At 46.6% G+C, this 24,273-nt stretch overlaps 1 protein-coding gene across 1 annotated transcript in view; it reads right to left on the minus strand.

Annotated features, from left to right (window-relative positions):
- Positions 1 to 24,273, minus strand: part of CRHR2 (corticotropin releasing hormone receptor 2) — a 284,318-nt gene that overhangs the window by 91,532 nt on the left and 168,513 nt on the right. The window contains exons 6-8 of the mRNA XM_074986331.1: positions 10,302 to 10,419; positions 8,528 to 8,681; positions 4,872 to 4,932 (exon numbers count right to left, since the gene is read on the minus strand). Of these exons, the coding sequence (XP_074842432.1) occupies positions 4,872 to 4,932; positions 8,528 to 8,681; positions 10,302 to 10,419 (333 nt within the window). The remainder of the gene's footprint in view (positions 1 to 4,871; positions 4,933 to 8,527; positions 8,682 to 10,301; positions 10,420 to 24,273) is intronic.

Raw genomic sequence — 24,273 nt, forward strand, 5'->3', positions numbered from 1 at the left:
TTTCTCCCCATTATGGCAAAATACACTGGTGCTTTTATGCTGTCTTTTGTGCATACTTTTTAGTGGCTAGAATCTTAGTTACCCACACCATGTCTCCAGTGCTTAATCTAAAAGAGGGTATAAGAACTTGAACTACACCCTCAATATGCCATAAGCCCTTTCAGGTCTCCTATAGGGGATATATAACTTTGTAACTCAGATCTAGTGATGTGTCCTTTTTGGAGCTCAGAGTTATGACTTCTATTCCTTTTCACTAGGACAATCTCAGACATGCCCATGTGGTCACTCTGTGCGTGGCCATGCTGAATTGCAATATCTGAGTATGTGTGAAGCACAGACAACTTGCTTGGTGTTGCCCAAGGCATAAAAACAAAGACAGTTCCTACCCTAAGGAGCTTTCATTCAGTCTAGATGAACAGAGGCAGATCCAGGTTGGGGCCCTTACTGTATAGTACAAAGATGTCCTAGTAAATAACAGCTCTATGCTGCACTTCACCAGGGGGTTAGACTAGCTGACGCTTGCAGTCTCTTCTAAACTGTGGTTCTGTAAGTCTACCCTGAGGAGCTCATGAACTTAGGAGACAAGAAAGAAATAAGCATCAGAGGGGTAGCTGTGGTAGTCCGTGTCTGCAAAACCAATGAGAAGTTCTGTGGCACCTAACCAGCTAACAGATTTATTAGAGCATAAGCTTTGGTGGGCAAAAACGTCTGACAAAGTGGCTCTTTGCTCATGAAAGCTTATGCACCAATAAATCTGTTAGCTAAGAAAGAAATAAGAGGCAAATGAGACAAATGAGCTGGTGTGAAGGAAAGCCTGGGTCAAGCAGAATTATTTTAAGAACCACCATGGCAAAAAAGCTTCCCTAACGTGGAGTTTGCCTGCTAACAACTTAACGTTTGTCCATGGCACAGCATTCATGACACACGTTCTTTCCTCATTGTTAATGAGTCTTTTATTATCACTCTTATCCTTACAGACTGTCCACCACTGAAATTGCTATAGAAGTAAGTCTTCATTACTCGTTGGCTGATTTTACATGGTGTGGGTGGGCTTCTCTTCCATAGGGTTGCTAGATTACATCTTAGAGCTAAGCACCAGACAAGGTGTTTTCAGCCATCCTAAATTAGATTTGTCTCTGTATTGATCAAAGGCTCTAATGCAGGTGAAATCAGGAGCTTTTCACTTGGTTTTATGGAATCAGTCATTTTGAAGCATCTTTATTCTCCTTTGTGGCTGTGCTATTATCAACTTTGTCATCTTTAGAGCTATACAGTGTGAACCACAGAAGTACAGGTTGGACCTCCTTGGGCCAGCAACCTCAGGTCCTAACCAGTGCCAAACCAGGGAGCTTGCTGGACCAGGGAAGTTCAATGCCAGCCCCTCTGCTGCTGGTCCCCAGGCTTCCATCCTTGCTGCTTGGCTTCCCTCTTGGCTGCCAGTCCCTGCTCCTGGCCGCCAGCCCTGACCAGCTTCCCTGCTGCCAGCCCAGCTCCAGGGCTGGGCTCCCTGCCACCGGCCCAGCTCTGCTCCGGGACAGCAGCCCACCTGCTGGGGTCCCCTCCAGGCTGCTGGCACTCTTTGGCAGCATTCCTTGCAAGCTGTGTACTTGCACAGCCATTCATGAGAGAGTCAAATGCTGCCCAGCTGATTAGCAGAGCACCCACAGCTAGGTTTTTTGTTTCTAATGGTGGTGCCCTTTCGCACATGCCTCAGTGCACATAAAAATGATTCTGCAGAGGCATGGAAAAAAATCCACACATGGATTGGAAAGATTACAGGGAACATCACTCTCTGGTCTGGCAACCTCCCAGGTCCTGCTGCCATGGTTTTTCTCCCACGTGATCCAACCAATGAGCACCACAGGGTTCCTTGAAACCATGGGTGTCACCAGACCCAAGAGTTCCAGATGAAGGAGGTTCAGCCTGTACTTCCAATCTGCCTGGGTTAGGTTTCAAATGGTTTCTGCAAACCAGCAGTGATATCCACACATTTTGTCCTAGGCTCTGTACAGTCCATAGGAACTTGTGGACATCCCCCTCCCCACACCCCTGGTGATGTGAATATTTTTGGAGGCTGAAGTTTGTTATATATTTCAGAATTTGGTTGGTTAGATCACGTGGAAGAAGTCACATGTTATTTCTCCATGGCTGGACAGACTGAGAAAATCCCATGTGATCGTAAGAGTGAGCCTGGTGTGGCAGAGCTGGCTCCACTTCGTTTCTCAGAAACGAGAATCAAGTTTTATTCTTACCCTTATCTTCGCACAGATTTATGTAGTTGAACTTTCAGCCATTATTTCTGCACTTTTTTGCCCCAAGGCAAAATTTCTGGAACAGTCACCAATAGAATTTAGTCCAGGTATTTGGGCAGGTTCACTCACAAGCCATTAGAGTTAAGCAGAATTTTGATTAAAATGTTTTGGCGTGTGCTTGCATTTTTTCATTTAGGACTTATTAGGTATCCCACCTGATTAAAGAAACAATGTCCGAGAAAATGCTTGCACCTTTGCCACAATCAGCAAAGCACCAGCAAGCAGTTCATCTCGTGCTTTTGTTTTAGTTCATCAAGGTATGTTAAGTCTTACCAGGTGCATAACATTAATATAAATGTGCAGACTGAATTTCATTTAACAACTTTAACCCTCATCCGTGATTCATTTTGCTACACTGCTCTCCCTAGTCTTCATAGTGACATTATCATGACATGATTCTAGCGTAATTATGATGTATTTTATGCAAGACAAGTCATGCAAGGTATCATTGGAAACGTTATAATTTGCTGAGTATGATGGTCCTATTTGTATGAATGTATCATTTTTGTATTTTGAGTTATGACTATTGATTATATATCTGTATTACAAATGAAGTTACACCTGGGCATGCGCACTAGGTAGGATGCTTTCAGTCTAGATGCTGGGTGACAGGCCTGCAGATGGGGAAAACAAGGGGAGCAATTGCACCGGGGCCTGGGATTTCAAAGGAGCCCAGAGCTCCTGGGCATCACCATTGCTACTGCAGCAACGGCCAAAGCCCTGAGCCCCTCTGAAACTTGGCGGAACTTGGCTGCACTCCGCCACTCTGTGCAGCTCTAAGGGTTGGGAAGTAGGGCCCAGTGCTGTGCTCTAGGGAGCGCTAAAGGTTGACTGCCCTCAGCCCCACCCCTTCTTCCTGAGACTCTGCCCCTTCCAGGGGTGAAGAGTGGGCCCCCACATCTTCTCCCTGGGCCCACAGTGACTGTTAGTCTCACTGCTGGGTGGGGAAGGGAATATTCAGGGTAATGAGGCATTACTGAAAACAAGAAGTCTTGGGAGAAGCTTATCTATCAGCCTTCCAGAGAACAGTCCAGCCAGCCTGTAAATAATGGACCTTATGACTCAGCATGGTGTGCAAAGCCACATGACTCTGAGCGTCATCTTGGGATATTATTGTTTTCCCACAAGCTGAGGTTTGGGACAAAGTTTTCCTGCCATATGCTAAAGCTATATAAGACAGGGAGTGAAATCATCTGTTGTTCTTCTCTCCCCGCACAAGCACATTTCAGGAAACACCTGAGGAACAAAGACTGAAAGGGGGACTAGGGGGATTTCTAGGCTGTTCATGAAAGAAATACCAATTGTAAATAAGTGGAGCTTGTTTCTTACGAATCTGCAGCCTGCTTGGAGATACTTTGTTAACTCATATTCTGTCTTGCTTAGCCTTACAAATAACAAGCAGTCCTGTAAACCTTAATGACCAGGGCATTTATTTATGAGCTAATGAGACTTCGTTTGTGTTTTTATTTATTTACTAATCTGTCGTAATTTAGTAATCTGCTGTGCTCTGTTTGCTACCACTTGTAACAATTTAAAATCTATCCTTTGTAGTTGGAGCAGGAGCACAGGGTGGTGGGTCAAGAGAACTCAGACAAGGGGGAACCTGTCACATGTTTATATGAGCTTTATTATATCTATATAGCTGCATGAGTAAAATCTCCTGGATAACAGCACCCTTGGTGCACCTGATGCATTCGTCTCTGAGTACATGTATCCTTGGCCTCTCTGATGGGTTCCTGAAGCGCTGACATTACAAAGTGTTTCATGCTCCAGCTAGGGTTGGGAGATGACAGGATGCTTTTCAGTCTTGCACAGTGTAAACTCATTTTGTGTACTGGCATTGATCTCAAAAGCAGTGGGAATGGAAGCTAGCTATATAGGGGTGCAAAAAAAGCTAAGCCCCAGACATCACCCTCCATACTGAGTCAGACTAATGCAATACCCCTGTGTGGCCAGCGCCCTATTTGCAAACTATAAAGCAAAATTATGGAGCATGGGCAGAGGTGGGTGTCTGTGAGGATAAGGAGCTTAAGCACAATCCCTATTGATGAAAGCAGCAAAATTATTGCTATGACTAGGCAGGCGACACTATTGCTTTCAAAGTAAAATCAGATTCCCTTGTGCTTCCCGTCCTGCTCATCACATTTCGCCTTGCTCTTACAACAGCTGTGCGGCGCAGGATCAATGCTAGGATATGGGCACTTTCTTTAATACAATTCAGCCGCAATGCTACAGAGACTGTTCTTGGAAGCTTCACAACCCAGTTCTGTGAAAATCAAGAGGCCAAATCCTTAGTCCACTGAAGGTGTTTTGCCTGAACAACGGGTAAATAAAAGCTATTCAGGGAGGATTAGGGATCTGGCCCAGGAGTTTTAGATAAGCCTTTGAACTTTGGGGCATTAACTCTAACTGAGCCCTGAATGTTTTGAACTTTTCAATTCTGATGACTGGGAACCAAAACAGCCACCACTGTTACTTTTTGTCTCCGTCATCTATTTCAGCACTTGCTGTCTGGTATTTATGTGGACACACACACATAAGACCATTAACATTACTTACTGTTCATTTTCATAGTAGAGCTTGCCAATGGCCCAGGCAACAATGATCGGGCAGGGAATACCTAAAAAAAAACCCAAATAATAATAAAAAACCCCACCAAGAGTAAATCGCAACCCATCACACCAGTGCCAGACCACTATCAGTGTGTGTGTGTTAGGGAGGGAGATATGAAAAATAATGCTGACATCTGCCATTAGTAATGGGGTATGGACCTACTGAACCTGCAACTGCTAACTAGTTTTGGGTAAAAGACATACAAGCCCTAGTCAGAAGAGAGTTTTTCCAGTTTTGGTGCCATTGTTCTATACATATTAAAAGGCTACTTCACAAACAGCAGGAGATTTTGGACAAATCGTAACATGTTTTCTTTGTACCCTGCAGTACCCTAAAGGCAGGCTGAGCTTTCTGGGGGGGTTTATCATGTGACTTGGATTATCAGGCTGCAATCTCCCTGTGGTTGTACTGCACCATATGGACTAGGTGCAAAGTCTGGAAATTTACCTGTCCAAGGTAGAGGGCAGCGTGGGGGAATTCTCTTAAGTTTTGGCTCTTGCTCAGTGTGGATGTGATACTGGAAGTCTCAGAAGAATACTATTTCTCCCAGCTGCACTGGGGTGTTTCAGGACCCCCAGCTCACTATGGGTGCTGTTGGTGGCTTTTTCAAAATAAAGGATTCTGACATCTCATTAAGCCCCGTGTTTGCCTTGTGTGCCTGTCTCCCGCAAACCTGGAATGCACTAAGGCAACAGCACTGCTGCTCGCTGGGAGTTTAATCTCCTTGCCTGTGACTGGCTCCTTCTGTAAGCTTCCTGTCTCTGCAGCACTGTGTCCTCTGCTTTCATTTCCATCACTTTATCTTCCACTTTGTGCCCAGAGTCAGTGGGTCAGTTCCTTGCCCTCGTTATGTTTATTCTGTGTCAGTCTCTTGGCATGAGGCTGATGAGTAGCTGGCTGGTGGAGAATTCCCATCACATAGAGGGAATCCCCAGGGGTGTAAAGTCTCTGTTGTCAGCTCTGTGCTACTCCTGTCCCAAGGAAGGTTCCCAGGGAAAAGGGGACATAGCTGAAGCACCTTGTGCTCCAGTGACCTCTTGCTTCTAGGAAAGGTCCTTGGACAAGCCAGCATAGTTTATAGAAGCACTTTGGCTCCTCTGACCTCAAAAAAGTTGCAGTATCAAGGCAGTACCGAGCTGATTTGTACCCCTTCTTATCCTAGCACGTAGTGGGAGCAGCTGAGAACTTGGCCCAGTAACACAGCTGGAACATAGGAATATCATCCTGGGACTAACTCCCCTCGCTCACACCAGCTTCAAGTGCCTGTGTCCCCCGGGATTCCAGGAAGCAAACATCAGAGTCACATCCATGCAAGTGAGAGACGAATCAGGCATGTTTTCCACCCCGATTTGCATATTGCTTTCAAATCAACCTCTTCAATGTTGTTAAACATCTCTGGGAAATTAGGCAAAAGGCAACTCCAAGGCCACCCAGTGTGCTGACTACCAGGTCAGTCTTACATTGCATGTCAGCCTCTTCCAAGTGCAGCCTGTTTCCCATCCCCCTTGAAATCAACGGGATTCAGGCACAGGGGCTTCACACTTTGCTAAATGGAGATCTATAGCTGTGCACTGACCTCCAGAATGTTCACATTTCAGCAGAACATGGTCCTTGCCAGAGAGGCACCGCTGGTGTAGACTCTGCTGCGGAGGCCAGGTGGGATGGAAGTCAGGTGCACACATAAAGCTTAAATACACTTTGGACTGTGACTCTGATCTGCCCTGCCCTGCTGAGAAGTCAGTCTCCTTGTTCTATGGCTCAGGAAGACATTGTGTTCTTTGTTCTCACAGGCCATTGTTAGGGCATCAGAACTGCAGAGGAAGGGCCAACACCCTTGTTTCTGGGTAAGAACTCTTTGCTGCTCCTGGCCAAAGCTCACGGGACTGGACACCAGAGAACTGGCCATGAGATGTGCCAGTGGTGAATCAGGAAGCAGGACAGAGTGAGGGCAAGAGGAAAGGATCTAACAAGGCGGGAGGAAGTGTGTGCTCAGTATGCGGCACTCGTGCAGGGGCCATCAAAGACTTAAATGTCTCAGGACTAGACCCAAGGACAAGGCAAGCCACCTGCCGGGTTCACAGTGAGTTGGCTTGCCTGGAGCAGTCCCAGCCGTGCCTGGATGGTGAGATCCCAGCTCCACACAGCAGGGCTAACAGCCCCTGCAGGCCCCAGGGAAAGGTGGGACGGGGGGTTCCAGCTCCCTACCATTGTAAGGGGCTGGGCGTGGGGCAGGGCCTAAGGCAGTCAGCTCCCATGACTGCCCAGATCATGCTGCTGGGGTCCCCTTTGTCTAACAGCCAGGCAGAGCAGCGAACCCATGCTACCATAGCACTTCTAACATACCCAGAGCTCCGGCTGCCAATGCTGCTAGAGTAGCAGCAGCAGCAACAGGCTCTCCAGACTCCTTTGAAAAGTTGTGCTCTGGGGCAACTGCCTTCTTTCTCTCGCCATCTTCCCCCGACCCTGTTCGGTGGGTCTGGTTTAACCAGTTTACTTTTTTAACGACTATTGGCTGAACCTCTCTAGTCCGGCACCCTGGGGACCTGAACAGAGCCGAACCAGAGAACTTGCCAGACCACAGGAGGTCAGTATTGTCTAGCACATTACCAACACTTCCCCTGCTTCCTGGGCTCTTAGAAGACATTTAGGGGTAAATTACAGCTAAATAACAGCACAGAACACTGAGAGCCAGGACTGGAGGCTGTAAACAAACTTTATGGGACTGCAGGAAAGTTGGTCACACCCAATGTATGTGGACAGCCCAGTAAATAAAATCATGCCAGACCCAGAGTGTGCCAGACTAGAGAGGTTCAACTTGTATTTACATCCCCACAAGGCTGTGTCTTAGGAAGACAATCTAACCCAGGTGTGTCCAACCCGTGGCCCGCGGGCCGCATGTGGCCCTGGACAGCTAGTAATGCAGCCCCACAAGATCGTAAACTTTTAACATCATTATGTGATTTATATACATCAACTATATTATATATTTTATATGCGGCCCAAGACAATTCCGCTTCACTCAATGCGGCCCAGGCAAGCCAAAAGGTTGGACACCCATGATCTAACCCCTAGTGACCTCAAATGCAGCTGCAACATTGTGCTTGCACAGAAAAAGGTCCAATTAACTCCATGCTGAAGTTGTTTTTCCTTCTGTCAGATCTGCTGTGTCTGTCTGTCTTAAGGCTTCAAGGGCCAGTGAGGTCAGGGATAGTGTCTCCTGTTACCCACTGAGCCAAGTGTAATGTTTGTTAAACAAATACACAATGAAGAGACAACTTAGGGGCACATGATCAACCTGAAAGAGCCATGTGAACCGCAGGACTCTGAAACTGCTGGTTCATGCACACAGCACCTAATCCTCCTTCCTTCAACACAGCCATGGTTGGAAATAACACTCATAACCTTTCATTCGCTGGCCTGTGTTGTGTCATTAAAGTGTTTTTAAATAGCAACATTTAACTCAACTCGATCAGATATTAGCATTTGGTAAATGGGGTACTATTTGAATGACAAAAATATCACATGCCTGGGATTTCTTGGTTATATCACTTCTTTTACACTGGCAGTCACATAACAGTCATTTTAAAGCACATGGCACTTACACCATCCTATGAAGAGGAAGACCCATTTCCTCAGCTTATCTGTGGAGTAAGTCATCACTATTGCAGTATGTAAATAGCAGCCTTCCACAAACATCCAGAAGAAGTTGGTCACCACAAAATAATTGTAGATCGTTGTAATACAGCGACACCAGGGCTGCAACAGACATATTTCAGAGTATTTTAAACCTTGGTGTTTTTTTCCAACCTGAATTCATCTAGCTTGGACTTCCAGTTATTGGACTGAATGAGGCCTTTTTCTGTGACACAGACCAGCTTATTATTAAACATTTGTTCCCCCCTGTAGGTTCTGATAGACCACAAGCAGCTCGTTCATTAACTCTTTTTTAAACTAAACAAACTGAGCTGTATCTCGACAAAGACACATTTCCTAATGCTTCAATCATTATTGTGTCTCTTCTCTGAGCCCTCTGCAACGTATCAACGTCCTTCACGAATTGTGGGCCCCCAAAGTGGACACTGTATTCCACCAGCCACCTCTTACCCATGCCAAATACAGAAGTAAAATTACTTCTCTAATCACATTTGAGATTCCCCTCTAAGAACCCAAAGATCACATTAACTTTTGGCCACAGCTTCAGACCGGGAGGATATATTCAGCTGATTATCAACCACAGCCCACAAGTTTTTGTCATTGTCACCACCTCCCAGGGCAGAGTCCTTCCCCCTGTAAGCACAGTCTCCATTCTTTCTTCCTAGATTTATACACTGACCCCCTATTAAGAACACATTGTTTGCTTGAGCCCAGCTTAACACCTGATTCGGATCGCTTTGTAGCAATGGCCAGTCCACTTCATTAATTACCCCCCACTCAATTTTTACATTTTGAGACCTATCATTTAAACAGATTTTAACCCATTTAACGTGTACCTTGGTACTAATCCCATATTGGCTGCTCCATGATCTTGCCCGTGGTCACTATTAGACTGACAAGCCTACAGTTCCCTGGGTCATCAAGTTTTCTCTTTTGAAATATTGGCCAATTATTTTTCTGCCAGTCTTCAAAGTTTCACTGTAACATCAATGATACTGATGTTTATAAAGCATTTAAAGATGTATCAATGAAACCCCCTCTAAAAGAGCTAGGTATTATTACTATTCAATGGCCTAATATAGCTACTCTTATTCACATTGAACAACACCTTTCTCTGCAATTGTTCCATTGATCCCAATGGCTAATGTCCTTCTCAAAGTCAGTCATGGGAAATGCAGTCCCTGAATGACCAAGTTGATAAACATCCCCTCACTTACTGACATGACTGGGTCTAAATGGAATGCAGATTCTGCGTAACCACAGTGTCAGATAATTTGCTAAAGACACCAGAGTAAGTTCAAAACCACTTTATTCATTAGAGGCATCACTGCTTCAGTACAATGGGATAGACAGATGGACAGGGCGTACAGCTCTCCCTAATCTCTTTTCAGTATCTTAGACCATGTTACTTTCCCTTAGACTGCAATGTACTTTATGAAATCTTTGCACGTGATGCAAGGTAACCGAAAATCAGTTTTACTTATTTATTCATACCGAGATCAAGAGAGAGACTGTATCTCGGCTAATGAATATTCAGAGAGCGGAAAGATGAATATTTATCGAATCCAAATGTTGTTTATGCAATCAACCTTTTTAACGCTTTTTTAAGGGTGGAGAGAGCACACGCACACTAGTCTTTGTAGTATTGTTATACATCTATGTAAATAATTTAGTGTGGTCTCTACAAACATGGCAAGTGGATACTGCCGCCACTTCACATACCTCATTGCTTTCGTGTATGTTATGATCAATCATCTGAAGCAGGAACCACATCACATTTCTCAGGATGAACGTGGTAATCAGGTTCCAGTGGATGATATTTCGCAGGCACCGGATGCTCCTAATGGGGCGGGGGGAGAAAATGACTCATTATACAATGGTATGCATTATATGTTGTTTGTCTTTGTTAAGATGTGGCATGGATCAGTAGCACATGTTATGTATTAATCCTGCCTTGTCTGGTGTAGGGAGGAGGCAGATTCGATGATCTCTCCAGATCCTTGCCAGTCCAACTTTTCTGGGATTTTATATGAAAACTACTGAGGAAAGAACAAAATGAATCACTGGCCAGTGGAAATAATTCAAACAAATTACAGCACCAACTGAACAAACACAAGCTGCTTGCTTTTATTTGTGAGGCCTTCCACAGCCTACCCTGAGCTATCACGTCTCACATGCTACTGAAACATTGATTCTTGCCCTTTGACCAGCCAGCAACGCCACCTTCAGCGCCCACTTGTTAAACCTTCACACTTCATACATAGTGTCCCTCCTCCCATGCTGTGCCTCATGCTTGGGAGGAGCTTCCAGAACCACCCACAAAGCCACCTCGTTGTTCACCTTCCACTTGTCCTCAAAACTCCTTTCCCATGATGCCTCCCACAAAAAGACTCGACGACGGTAAGACTGCTGGTGTTCTAAGACCACTGTCCATGATGCTCACCAGTACCATATCATTTTCTTTGTGCTCTTCTGTCTGCCAGTTTGTATCCACCTGTGGAGCCTCTCTGGGCTCGCCTACATTGGAACTTACATTGGCATAGCTATGTGTCTCAGGGACGTGAAAAAATATGTACCCCTGACAGACACAGCTATTCTGATTTTGTCATCTTGTGTAGACAGTGCTAGGTTGGTGTGAGAATTCTTCCATTGACCTACCTGCTGCTTCTCAGTCTGGTGGACTACCAGCATTGACGTGAAAACCTTCCCAGCACCATAGGTAGTATCTACATTGAAGTGCCACAGTTGCACAACTGTGCTGCTATAGCAATTTAAGTGGAGGCACACCCTTTCACTTATTGTTAGTTCTCCTGGTCAGGGAACGTCTTTGCTCTCTTCTGTGCAGCACCTAGCAGAGAGGGGTCACAGACCACAGCTGGAGCTCTTAGGTGCTACCCCAAAAGCACAAAATAGATTTCTCTCCTCACCATTTTCAAAACATTCCTGTTAAGAAAGGGAGTGCCAGGTGGGGGCAAGGATCCACAGAGAGAGAAAGCATGAGAGGACATGCTTGGAGTTGTGGTGCATTGGGGAGGATGAGACACAAAAACACCCACCTGGAGACAAGATAAACAAGTGCCAAGACTTCCATGTTTCTAAGGAACACTTCACAGTTACCTCATCCGCTTTGTCCACCAGCTGCCTCATGTCTGACTCTCAGGCTATGTCTACACTAGACAGAGAAGTTGACCACCAATATGGAACTTTAGCTATGCCAGATACGTAGCTAAAATCAATTTATCCGCAGTCGACTTCCATGTCTGTCCACACAAGGTCAATAGGAGCATTTTTCCCTTCAACATTCCTTATTCCTCACCTCTTGCAAGGAGACATTGACTTCTAGGAGTGTCATTTCAGTTGTGCAAAATGAAACCCTGGAAGACTGACCCTGAGTGGGTCGAACTTCTGTGGTAGCATGACAGTAGCCGCAGAGCATAAAGTCTCTGGGGAAAATCCAAACTTGTGTGCAGCATTTTGAATTGCTGATCCTTTTCTGGGCTTCCTACATGATTGCCCAGTACAAATCATAACCAGCTAACAGCAACAACATCAAGAGTACCCAAGCGTGATTAAAGTCTTGAGCCTCCCCAGCTTTAACCATGCTGACTAGCTCCAATACAGTCAAAAGGGCCCCTTCACATGCTTTAAGTTGCGCTTGAGCACAAAAGTTTGCAACAGCTGGGCCTTAACAAGCCTGAGAAAGCATTTCGGGACAGGAGGTTTGGTAGCCTGCATCGCGCACTCACGTTCTGCCAGAGTACATCAAGTTTAGGATCTTTGCACAATCCGCTGGGTATTTAGAATGCGAAACATTTTTAAAAGCAGCACAGGCTTTTTACATATATTTATGAGAGACATCAACTTGGGCACTGCATATTTTTATTCCTTTATTGTAGTCACAACGTTCATGTCCCCAGAGGTTCAGTGGCACTGACAGTTTTAAAAATCCAAACACTGCTCAGCTGCAAGTCACAGGAGCAGAGAGACAATACAACATGCACAGCCAGGGGCAGAAAAAGATGAGAAGTAACTGTGACAAATTAGCACTTGGTGGAGAGAAACAGGGGAGGAAATAGATCATATTGAGGCAGCAGAGCCCAACAATAGAAAATTAAGGAAGTCAAGCACAGTAATAATGTAGACGGAGTTCTGTTCCCAGGCACATGCAATAGGCGCTTTCATTTAAGCCATGTGATTGCTATTTATAGTGCAGTAGTACTTAGAAGGGCCAAATGAGACAAGGGACCCAGCCAAGAGGGCAGGGGACTGGACTCAATGCCCTCTCGAGGTCCCTTCCAGTTCTAGGAGAGGTGTACCTCCATGCTAAGTGCAGTACAGAGACACAAAGGTCAGAAAACCCCTGTCCCGCTAAAGTGTCTGCAGACACAAGACTCTCCAAGGGAGTCCTAGTCTTATGGTGACAGGGAATCGCTCAGTGGCTAAAGTAGTAGCCTTGTAAACCAGTGGTTGAGTGTTTACTCCCTTGTTGGAGCCTCCAGTGAATTTCCTGATAACTGTTTTTGAGGCACTGGGGCAGATTAGCTCAGCATCTGTCAGGCATGGTGATAGGTCCTGCTGTGAGTGCAGGGGACTGGACTTGATGAGCTCCCTTCCAGTTCTATGACTCTTCTATCACCACCAATGAAGGTTCACAGAGATTAAATGACCTGTCCCCAAACGTCTTTGGCACAGCCATCAATTGAACCCAGATCTCTTGAGGCTTAGTACACAAGAACAAGCAGGCTCAGTCAGATGCCTGCTCCATCTAGTCCAGAGGTGGGCAATAACAAAAATCAGCCCTATATTTACCTGCCTCTCCACAGGTATCAGGCAATCACAGCTCTCATTGGCCGCACCTTGCTGTTTGTGGCCAATGGGAGTGGCTAGAAATGACGTGGACCGGGATACCACTTGCTGCCACTCCCATTGGTGGTGAATGGTGAGCTGTAACCAATGAGAGCTGTGATTACCTGAAACCTGTGAAGGTGCAGGTAAATAGAATGGTGGCGGCCCACCAGGAACTAACCATTGTGGACTAGATCTGGGTCATGGGCCAGTATTTGCTCACCCCGATCTAGTCCAACACCATGTCACTACCAATGGCTGGTGACAGATGCTTGAAGCCTAAGGTTGCCAACATTGTATTTCACAAAGAAAGACTTTCATAGCAGCTGTGCCCTCTCCCCCACCCACTCCAGATATCACCACCACCATCAACAATATTATTAAGCAGTATTCACTGACATTCACCAGGGGCACTTCTTGCTGCCTTTTACAGCAACACCCATCTTGTCGTACAGAGATGAAAAAAAAATCAGGGATATCCCTTGTTATAAATAGCCAGTTGGCAACCATAACATGAAGGTGCAACAAAACCCACAGTAAGTGGGATTTGGGATAACCTTTTTCCCATGGAAACCCTCTGGCCCTGTTCTCGTAGCAGGGAGTTCCACACTTCCTCTGGCTCTGCTCCTGCACTGAGGAAGCGTGGAACTCCCTGCTACAGGAACAGGGCTAGAAGACGTGGAGCTCCCTGCTATACGCATGGAGTCAGAGGAAGTGTGGAACTCCCTGCTACAGGAGCAGAGCCTGAGGAAGTGTGGAACTCTCTGCTACAGGAGCGGAACCAGAAGAAGTGTGGAACAGGAGGAGGGAGTTCCACACTTCCTCTGGTCCTGCTCCTGTAGCAGGGAGTGCCACATCTTCTGGCCCTGTTCCTGTAGCAGGGAGTTCCACACTTCCTCTGACCCTGCTCAAGACAAATATGGCCTTCCTCTTTTAGATATCCTGTGCTGTTGGGCCCAAAGGTATAGGAGGCTGAGCCATGGCGATATTCTTCCTCATGGCACAGAGTGCTCCCTGCATTGAGGATTCCCCTGATACCTGTACAATGGAGGACAGAATCGACAGCCAGGCACAAAGTGTCCAGCTAATAAAATCAAATTAAAAAAAAAAAAGAGAGAGAGAGATTCAAAGGGAGAAAATGGGTTGAGCCAGCAAGATATGGTAGATCACAACACTGTGTGAGTGGCATGAAACTTGCCTCACTATGTCTCTTGCTGTGTCAGTAGGAAATAGGGCCAGTTGGGATGGCAATGGCATGCAGTTGGGATGCAATGGCAGTTGGGATGCAATGGCAATTGCACAGAGTGTTAACTAAGCTTGCAGACACATGGAAAATCCTTCAAACAAGGGCACAGGGAAAATTCCTTTTCAGGGAGACAGTGGTCTTGCTGGAAGGAGGACTAGGAAGAAATGGGAGATCAGAGGCATGGAGCTGAAATGCCATCTCAGATGCAGCTGCAGAACTGCTAGCATGGTGCTATGATTTGCGGATGTATGATTAATCCCCTGGGCCTAGCATAAGGATTAAGAGGAAAGTGGCTCCCATCATGGCGGAGGAGAGTTCTACCCACAAATGGTGTGGCTATTCCTCTTCACTTCCTGTACCACCACAGGCTGGAATAGGAGCTGTACCACTAGCAGTAGAATATACACACGTGGGCTGTGTGTCGAGTGTGTTAACTGGGTTTCCATTTTCAATGCCCGTAAAATCCTGGCTGCAAATAAATGCAAGCGTAACACACTCACAGTTATTCCAGGGCATCTTCGAGGCAAGTTGATGGAAGAGTATTTGACTGGCTGATTGCAACCAGCCATTTAAAATATCTGACCTAAATTTTATAGGCAAAAAGTGAAGGCAGGGCTGGCAAACCCTGTGTTACTGGGCATACCTTATGGGTGTCGGAACAAAATGATTGTACCATCGCTGTACACAATTATCCTGTGGCCACTGATGTCAAAGGGAAAACTCCAATTAAGTTCAATGGCTCAGAATCAGACCCCTGAAAAAAGATTTACATACCAATGTTTGCATCACTAAAGTATCCTTTTAATTTATTCTCAGTTCTTTCCATCATTGTATTCATACGTTTGTGATTTTAATATGGAGTCTGTGAAGTTCTTGTTTTCAAACGAGTGCGATTCAGTGAGGGGACACAATTAAAATTAGCAATCATACTCACGTGCCAGTGATGTAGAAAGCTAGCTGAATTAGTAGAATCATCTGCATGGAATTAATTGAAAACAGTGACTTTACTGATGGTGCCAGGTGGCCTTCCGTTAATCCATGTACCATTCCATTAATAATGATGTCCAATTAAAGCATCAGTTGAAAAGTCTGCCATGGAAAATTTGGCAGGAGAAAGTGAGCAGAGCTTTGAGGGACTCTTCATTCAGCGAGTATTACCAGCTGCCAGAGGAAGTCTTCGGCAATATTTAAAAAGCCACTTCCCAGATGGAACTCTGGCCTCTTTTGCTTTTTCTAGGCTAGGCAAAGCTAATAGGCAAACCATAAATGGCTCAGTTTAGGCAGGCTGCCTTTAATCCAGCCCTTTTCCCAGGCTCAGCACCTGCTTTGGTTGACTACTTTCTTTAGCCTGTGTCCAGGCCTCCTGGAGTTTGTGAGAGCTTCCCCAGGGTCCAAAGGTCTATGTATTCTGGAACCCCTAATGGCTCGCAGCTGGGGAAAGCATCTGAGTGCTTTGAAAGGCAAATGGGCATGCCTGTTAGTGCTAGTTGTCTAGGAGAACAAAAATATTCGCCAGTGTAAGGGGAGGGGAGCCAAGAGTGGGTGTTGCACAATCTGGACAATTTATCTTTTGCAGAGAATAATGGGACAGTTGCTGAGGTTGGAGCTTGATGTGCAGGAGAAAGAAGCAGGAGCCAGTTAAGCCCAGTGTTAGTATGTAACTAGATCTAACAATAAGCAAAGTTTAGGTTTACTTGTGACACACACACCGGCTGGGGCACAGTGCACTTTATACTGTTAGTTAGTTAGTAGGCATCCTTCAGTCTGCATAGACTATGGATCGCGCCCTTTATAGTTTCAATTGAGGACTTCATTTACAGCGTCGACTGTGACTATGAAGACCCACACGAGAGTGACAGTCCTTGCTGTATCTCTTGCAGATGTGGTGGGTGTCTGGCAAGTCCTTAGCGTGCTTTCTGTGCGCTCGCTTCTCCTCTGCTAGCTGTCTGATCCTCATCTCGCCCTTCTGAAGGCCCTTGTGTAACCCCTGCCTCCACCTGCTGCGGTCGTCTGCTAGTTCTTCCCAGTTGTCCAGCTCGATGTCTACCTCTCTGAGGTCTCTCTTGCAGACGTCTTTGTAGCGCAACTGGGGGCGTCCGGGAGGTCTTTTGCCAGAGGCTAGCTCACCATACAGGATGTCTTTTGGAATCCTTCCATCATTCATCCTGTGGACGTGGCCAAGCCAGCGGAGCCGATGCTGCCTGAGGAGGGTGTGCATGGTTGGGATTCCAGCTTGCTCGAGGACGGCGGTGTTGGTCACTCTGTCCTTCCATCATATTCCAAGGATGCACCTGAGGCAGCGCAAGTGGAAGACGTTCAGCCTCTTTTCCTGGCGGGCATACAGGGTCCAAGTCTCGCTGCCATAAAGGAGGGTGCACTGACAGTGTTCTAAACCATTCCTACAGGTTGAACCTCTCTCGTCTGGCACCTTTGGGACCTTTCTGGTGCTGGACAGGAAAATTTTTCAGACCACGTGAGGTTGATATTGTCTGGCACGTTACCAACACTTCTGCTGCTTACTGGGCTCTTAGAAGACATTGAGGTAAATTACAGCTAAAAAACAGCACAGAACACAGAGCCAGGACTGGTGGCTGGAAACAAACTTTATGGGACCGCAGGAAACTTGGACACACCCATGGCAAGGGTCATGCGGCTAACTAAAATCATGTTGGATTACGGAGTTTGCTGGATGAGAGAGTTACAGATTAGAGAGGTTCAACCTCTAGTGAACTGGACTCTGCTGCCTTTTCTGAAGCACATTTCTTCAGCAGTCTAGCAAATATCTAACTGCCACAGCCCCTCTTCTTCTGACTGAGGCTCTGCCCCTTCTGGGACATGGAGCCATTCCCCCATCATCCCACTCCTGTGCCTTACCCAGGGCTCCAGTGAGTCTGTTCGCCCCTCTGAGGTTGTTACCTTTATTCAGATATTTGCACAGCTGTATATTTGTGGCAAAAATAGAGTCAGGATTTTGGTAAATACAGCAAAATAACTTACAAAAAATATCAGGACTGTTCAGTAAAGCGAAAGCATAAAATGCAGAAGAAAGGAAGGGAAGAAAAACAGAATTTTGAAACTGGAAAGATCTATGGATTTAATAAAAATACAGGCTCCAGCCCTCTACCCATAACAAGAGATGCCTTCATCTGCACTTGTTCCATGGTGTAGTATTTTAGCACTTACAAAATTCTCACATCAAACGCTTAGTTCACAGTCTGATCCCCTGCTCAGTTTCTGGTTTTTCTGATTCCCACTGTCTCAAATTGTGGCTCTGTAATGATCATGCTGATATTTTACCAGATTAAAACCAAGAGCGAAAGCATTCATTTCGCAGGCTTGAAAGTTGGGAGCCACTCGCTGGCAGGCCGAGAAGTGGAACTAAAAGGAAACAGGAGCATCTGATTGGAGGAAAGAACACAGAGAACTGGAACAATGATGCATGGGTGAAAGAATCAATGTGGAGCTAAGAAGTCAGGCAAGGAGACCCAGAAGAGCTGCTAGCTCACTGTGCCGGCCAGTAGGGAAGCCCAGAGCCATGGCTGCAATCAGAAGCTTGCCTGCAGCAGCCTGGAGGACAGTGAAAAACGAGGAATTTAGCAGGATAGTGTTGGGGGTGGTTATACATTGAGGGTTCCTGCTCTCTGAAGCTAAAGAGTTAAATTACCTTTAAAACCACCCTATATAGTTTAAGCATGCCTTTCAATAGGTCAACGGAGGAAAACAGCTCCGGTAGCAATTCGCAAACCAATGGATTTTTACAGTGGGAAATTCTACAAAGATACGTTTACCAACACCACATGAGCAATCAGATTGGGAACCCAGTCCCCAGCTCAGCAAAGCACCTCAGTGGGCAGCTAAGAAATAGACACAAGCACCTACTTATGCTTATTGCCAAATCAGGGCCATGAGCTACTCAAAGCAAACCAACACACCTGAGATGCTCTGTGTAACTCTAGTGAGCAGAACGTAGGCAACTACAAAATACGGACACTACCTCCCAGGTCTCGATGTTTACATGACGTGTGTAAGGTCGTCTGGGTCATCTGCACCACACTTATCTAACCCATTACACTGTTGCCATACATTGTAGCTACCAGTCCATGTTTGTTGGTTGGTTTCTTTTTTGTTTTGTTTCATTGACAGTGTGATTTATAAAGCTGGAATAAACAGTCTGTAAAACTGGAAATTCAGAATCACACACTGCTGCTGGTTTCGTCCCACCGCTTACTTAATGTGCCTCATCTGAGTGCATGACACTGTCCTGCTTCATTATCCTCTCCTCGTCTCTGCCGAAGTGGATCAGAGGAAGTTATTTTCATATTGGAGCTGTGATTGTGCAGATTCTGCCTTCTGCTCCCAATAAGTACATCACTAATTATGTTCCGCATTTCGAAACAAACAGAAAAGTCTCACGTGTGTCACCATCTGTCTTATGACTACTCCTAAAAATATAGCGTAATTTTAAAGGACTGCAGAAAAAATTCATAGCAGGTAATTCTCCATACCAATAAAACCTTATAATACACTGAAATACCCCATGCAAAATAATATTTAAACACTAACACAAATAAATCAAGCAAACGGAACAAGCAAATAAATAACTTAAGTTGATTATTTTTTACTCCATAAAAGGAGAAATACCAGAGATACTATAGAATCCACCAGGGACTTTGCAATTACTCTTGATTTTACTTGGAAGGGATCCGGATTCTATGCTGATGGGTGACAAGCTAAAAACTGAAAATTAGATTAGATGAAATAGAACATTGTGTGCACACACATGAACACCTGCATCTACAATGAAGTCAGTGAGCTCTGAAAGTGCTCAACCTCTCTGGGGTTAAAAATCAGCACTTTTCTACATAAATATCTAATTTTACCCATGTGGAAGCTTAAAAACCTCACTGGTTTAGAGCTGGTTTACAGGGTCTTGTAGTCCATTCACACAGCCCTGCTAGTCATACACTAGTCATAAGTTGCATTGCTGTAGGACCTAGATGCCCAAGTCTGCTTAGAACCCCACTGTGCTAAGTGCTGTACATAAAGCAGGGCAACTGCTGCCCTGAGAATCTTACAGGCTGTACAGAGGAAGACAAAGTGAGTTGCCCAAGGTCACAAGGTAAATATGTGGCAGAGCAAGTATTAGCGCTCAGATTTCCCAGACCAGCACCTTAACCATCAGACCACACTACATCATACATATTATGGGAACATCAGCCTTTTTTGTTTCCTCACAATAAATGTTGTAACAATGCCTCTCTAGTCTCCAGTTAGGTAGCATTTCTTTGCAGAGAGCCATTCATCTTTCCTTCAGCTTGGCAGGAGGGAATCGTTCAACAAAACACATAACGGACTGTTCTGAATTCTGCCTTCCTGAACCTACAGTCTGAGTGCTCAGCCTCAGCCTGTCCCAGAACCATGTTTTAAAACGCTTCCTGTCACTGCTGGATTTTGCAATCGAATCTCCAATATGCCACGAGCGTAAGTTACCTTTTAAGTGAATCTCCGTTTTTCACACCCTGCTGCGATACCTGGCAGCCAAAAGTGGATTAAATGAGACTAGAGAGAGAAAAGTTGGATGAACCCACCTGCCACACTGCATCTATCACAGGGAATTGCTCCTTTTCCTTGCAAGGGGGGATGCTACTGCACAGAAAGATGTGTAACTATTTGGAGGCGTCATTATTCAGAGGTGTAAATGTCTGAGCCTATGCTGCTAAGATCACATCAAATGGGGTGTATTTTTAAATCTCAGTCAGTATTAACTGTGCAACACCTCTGCAGGTTTGATGAACTCTTAATAAGCCATCTTCGTAGGGATGCTCCACCCCTCCCGTGGCTGGTTTCTGTGCTATTTTATCCAACTCACCAGTGATCTTGCAGCAGCTGTCACTGCTACGGCTCAAGCAGGCCTGCCAATGATGGGTGGGATCGGTGTTGTGGGGGCAAGGAGGGCAGTTACTCCTGGGACTGGCACTTCAAAGGGACCCAGAGCTTCTGCTGCTGCTGCTGCTGCTGCTGCTGTAGCAGTGCTGGGGGCTGGAGCTGCAGGCCCCTGTGAAACACTGTGGCAGTGCTGCTGCGCTGCTTCTCACAGCTCTGAGGGGGTGTGTGTGAGGGGCCAGCATCATGGTCGGAGCAGCACTAACGACTGACTGCCATAGGCCCTCCCCCTTCCACCCTAGGCCTGCCCCTTCTGTGGCTGCCCCACCCACATGGCCCCAGGGCCTGAAGTGCCTGTCAGCCCTGCCAGGCTCAGGAGACAGTCAAAGGCACTCGTGTGGCTTGGAGAATGGGGATCAGGGCCTTCTGCTTCCACAAATCACAGGCTCTTCTCACGGGAGCTGAAGAGGAATCTCGGTCAGGCTCCTCTTGGGTCCCAAAGCTCCAGCCTAAGCCCTGATGTCTACACGGCGATTTTTATCTCTGCAGCTCATTGACTGGGCCAGCTGCGGCTCTCTGATTTAGAGTAGACGTACTGGAGACACAGAGCTGGCTGGAAAATGGCAAACCCGCGCCATGGAATACATCTGAAAAATTTTGCAGAAAAAAAGGACAACAGTCTGAGAGTCAATAACAAATGAGACCCGCTCGACAAGTCTTCAAAAACCTTCTTTCAGCCACTAGACAGCCTGGGAGCACTTGCCCCAGCCTGGTAACATTCTGCTTGCTCAAGGCCAGTAGCTGTGGCAGGTGAGCAAAACCTCCTTCCTCTCTCCCATGTCACCCCAGCGTGGACGGGGGTCTCAAGAGGGATTTTGCGCTGGGCTAACTAATTCTCATGAAAACGTTGCCAGGCTGCCCTTAGACAGCCGCGAGGGCATTCGGACCTTCCTCATTTTCACATAACCACCTGGAGCCTGACTCACGGAAAATGTGAGCTTGCGTTTCTCGCTGCCACCTCAAGTTCTTAACATTGACAGGTTACCACCCAGACTTGGCAAAGCAACGAGGTGGGCTTTCCCCAAAGCAAAAGCCATAGCAACGTTGGCTCCTGGCCAATGCTAATAGTGGTCATTGCCAGCTGTCTGTCTGCAAGTTTTCGCGGCACCTGTGTCTTGCAGGAAGCAATGCATCCTGCAAGGGAATTGAATTCCATTGTAAGGATTGCCAGCACTGTAAGGCGCTATTAGTGTGCCTGCTATACCACTACTTAAAGCCATGAGTGGTAGGCGATAGCCCTGCTGGGTTCCAGAAATCACTCAGGCACACAGCTAAGGGCTGATAGGAGAGGGAAGGTTGCAAGTACACTGGCACAGAGGCCTCAAGAGTGTCAGCTCCAGATGAGCACTAGTGGCTCTGGTTCGGGTTTCGCTCCAGTCCAGGCTGTAGTCAAACAAATGGGAGCTTGCAGGTTTCCAAGCCCGGCTCTGTTCTCCCTCATTGGGCCCCACTGCAGTGACTCCTTGTGCCACCACTGCTGCTGCCCCACAAGCCCCACACTGACTTGCAGCCATCTGTTGTGCCTGGCAGTTGCAGTCTGGTCCACATGCATCTCTGCATACGGCTCCTGCTGATTCTGCTTAGAATTCAGCTTCTCTCCAGCTCCCAGCTCACCATGCAGCTGCCGCTTCAGTTTCTCTTCAGCTCCTGGCTGCCTGGGCACCTGCTGCTCTCAGCGCCGGGCCACTTCAGGAGAGGGTTGCCCGGGTGTCTGGTTTTTCACCCGAACCCCCAGTCAAGAATGGATCCCCATTGGCTTTGGTCAGCATATTGAGAGGCAGGACCTCAAGGAAGGGGCGGGGTAAGGGGGGGCTGGGGTGTTTTATTTTGTGCAATTAGAAAGTTGGCAACTGTATTTCAGGTTCCCCCGCCCCGCCATCTCGCCAGGACGTGCAATGGGGAAGGCGGGTGATGGCAGTTTTAATCATCTGCTTAGCAGAGCCATCGCATCACGGGTCAGGGTACTAGTAAACACATTTTTATGAGTGGGAATTAGGAGCTTTTCCCTTCTGGCCAACACTGAAGTGATAAGTACCAGCTCATTATAATTCTTTCAGCATGAATCACCTTCTAATTGATCCATCTAGTGGGAAACTCCTGCTTTAAGGGTTTCAGCCCTTAGTTAGCTGTAGGGGCAATCTGTGTTTGCAGAGGGATGATTTAGGTCTGTAATATGCATGCCTAGAATATGCAGCCTTTGAGCGAACATGGGAGCAAAGTGCCGTGCAATCAGCCCTGAGTAAGACTCCAAAGTGCACTGCAGAAGATGAACATCGTGGAGCGAATGCACCTAGGCCCCTGCAGGCAGAGCCTGCTGCTTATTCAGTGAGAACAGATGGATGTCAGGTTGGCAGCACCAGGGAATGAGGTCCACTGGGCTCTGTCCATAAAACAACACAGGTTCACCTGATGCTGCCTCAGTCTGAACCTTAGGAGACCACTTTGAGGAATAAGAGGGACTTTTAAACTCTTTGCCAGCAGTAGCATTGGCTTTTCTGATAGGGACAGCTGGTTCATTGGGTACTCAACTGACAGCCTACTTCCCTATTTCATGCAGGCCTTTCAAGAGGCATCCAATGGTAATGACTTGCAAGTCACTGCTAGCCTCTACCTGCCCTGCTAGAGCAATGGACAAGCTGACAGACTTAACATGATGGAGATAATAAGATGGGGCAGTAGTGCCACAGCACGCTCCCCATCTTTGGGAGCCTCCCAGCCATGACAGCTGTGGCTTGGGAGCAGGCATGCCAGGGTCACAGAGCTAAGGACATGGGGTGGTAGAAGAAAGGGGAGAAGAGGATGACAGCTGGGAATGCGCAGGTGTGGTTCTGGATGATGGTTCTACTGCTGTTCATTGCATTTGGTTCTGACTAATTTATGAAAGAACATTCTGAATTCCCTCATTTTTCCCTATTCAGTCTGCACCCTGATACATCTAGAATAAGAGCAGAACAAAAAATAGAAAAAAAGCCACCGCTCTTTTGCTTGTAGAACAAATTTTCTTTGAACATGTGTGAAATTCCTTGAGATGAAAGAGAACTACTGCACAACAGGAATCTGGGTCATGGACCAGATCCTCAGCTGTTCTGAGGACAACTCCACTGAGATCAAAGGATGTGACAATGCTCTTGCTGTGACAAAGCTCCTCCTGTATCTTGGTGGGTCCCACACCTTTTGGCAGATTATTTACCTCAGAGGCTCACTGCAGCCCTCCGTTTAGACACCAAACTGCTGTTTGCTGATCTCCTCTCATCATTGGCCAGTATAAGGAAAAGAGAGGAGACCAAACTCTGTAGTTTCTGCTGCTGCTCCAAACGATTTGGGCAGGACAAACCTGTCCACCAATATTAGTCCTTCTCCTGTGCTGGAGAGGGGATGGGGGTAAAGGGGGTGGTGGGGGAGCCCAGCCCCACTCTACTCTGGGCTTCAGCCCAGGGAGCCTGTGAGAGCAGCAGCCTGCAATGTCTCCACCATCAGCTACGATTCCCTGGTCCACTTCCCCACAGCAGTTCCCCAGCACCCTCCTTACCACAGGCTCTTCCCTTTGGTACCCACTTGCACTTGCTCCTCTCAGAATCCCCACAGCTCCTTTTCTCATCCACTCCTCACACAACACTGAGCCAGCACAAGAGAAGCCTTTTTATAACCAGTCTTAGCTGG

This window comes from Carettochelys insculpta, chromosome 2 (genome assembly GCF_033958435.1).
Source record: "Carettochelys insculpta isolate YL-2023 chromosome 2, ASM3395843v1, whole genome shotgun sequence".
NCBI lineage: Eukaryota > Metazoa > Chordata > Testudines > Carettochelyidae > Carettochelys > Carettochelys insculpta.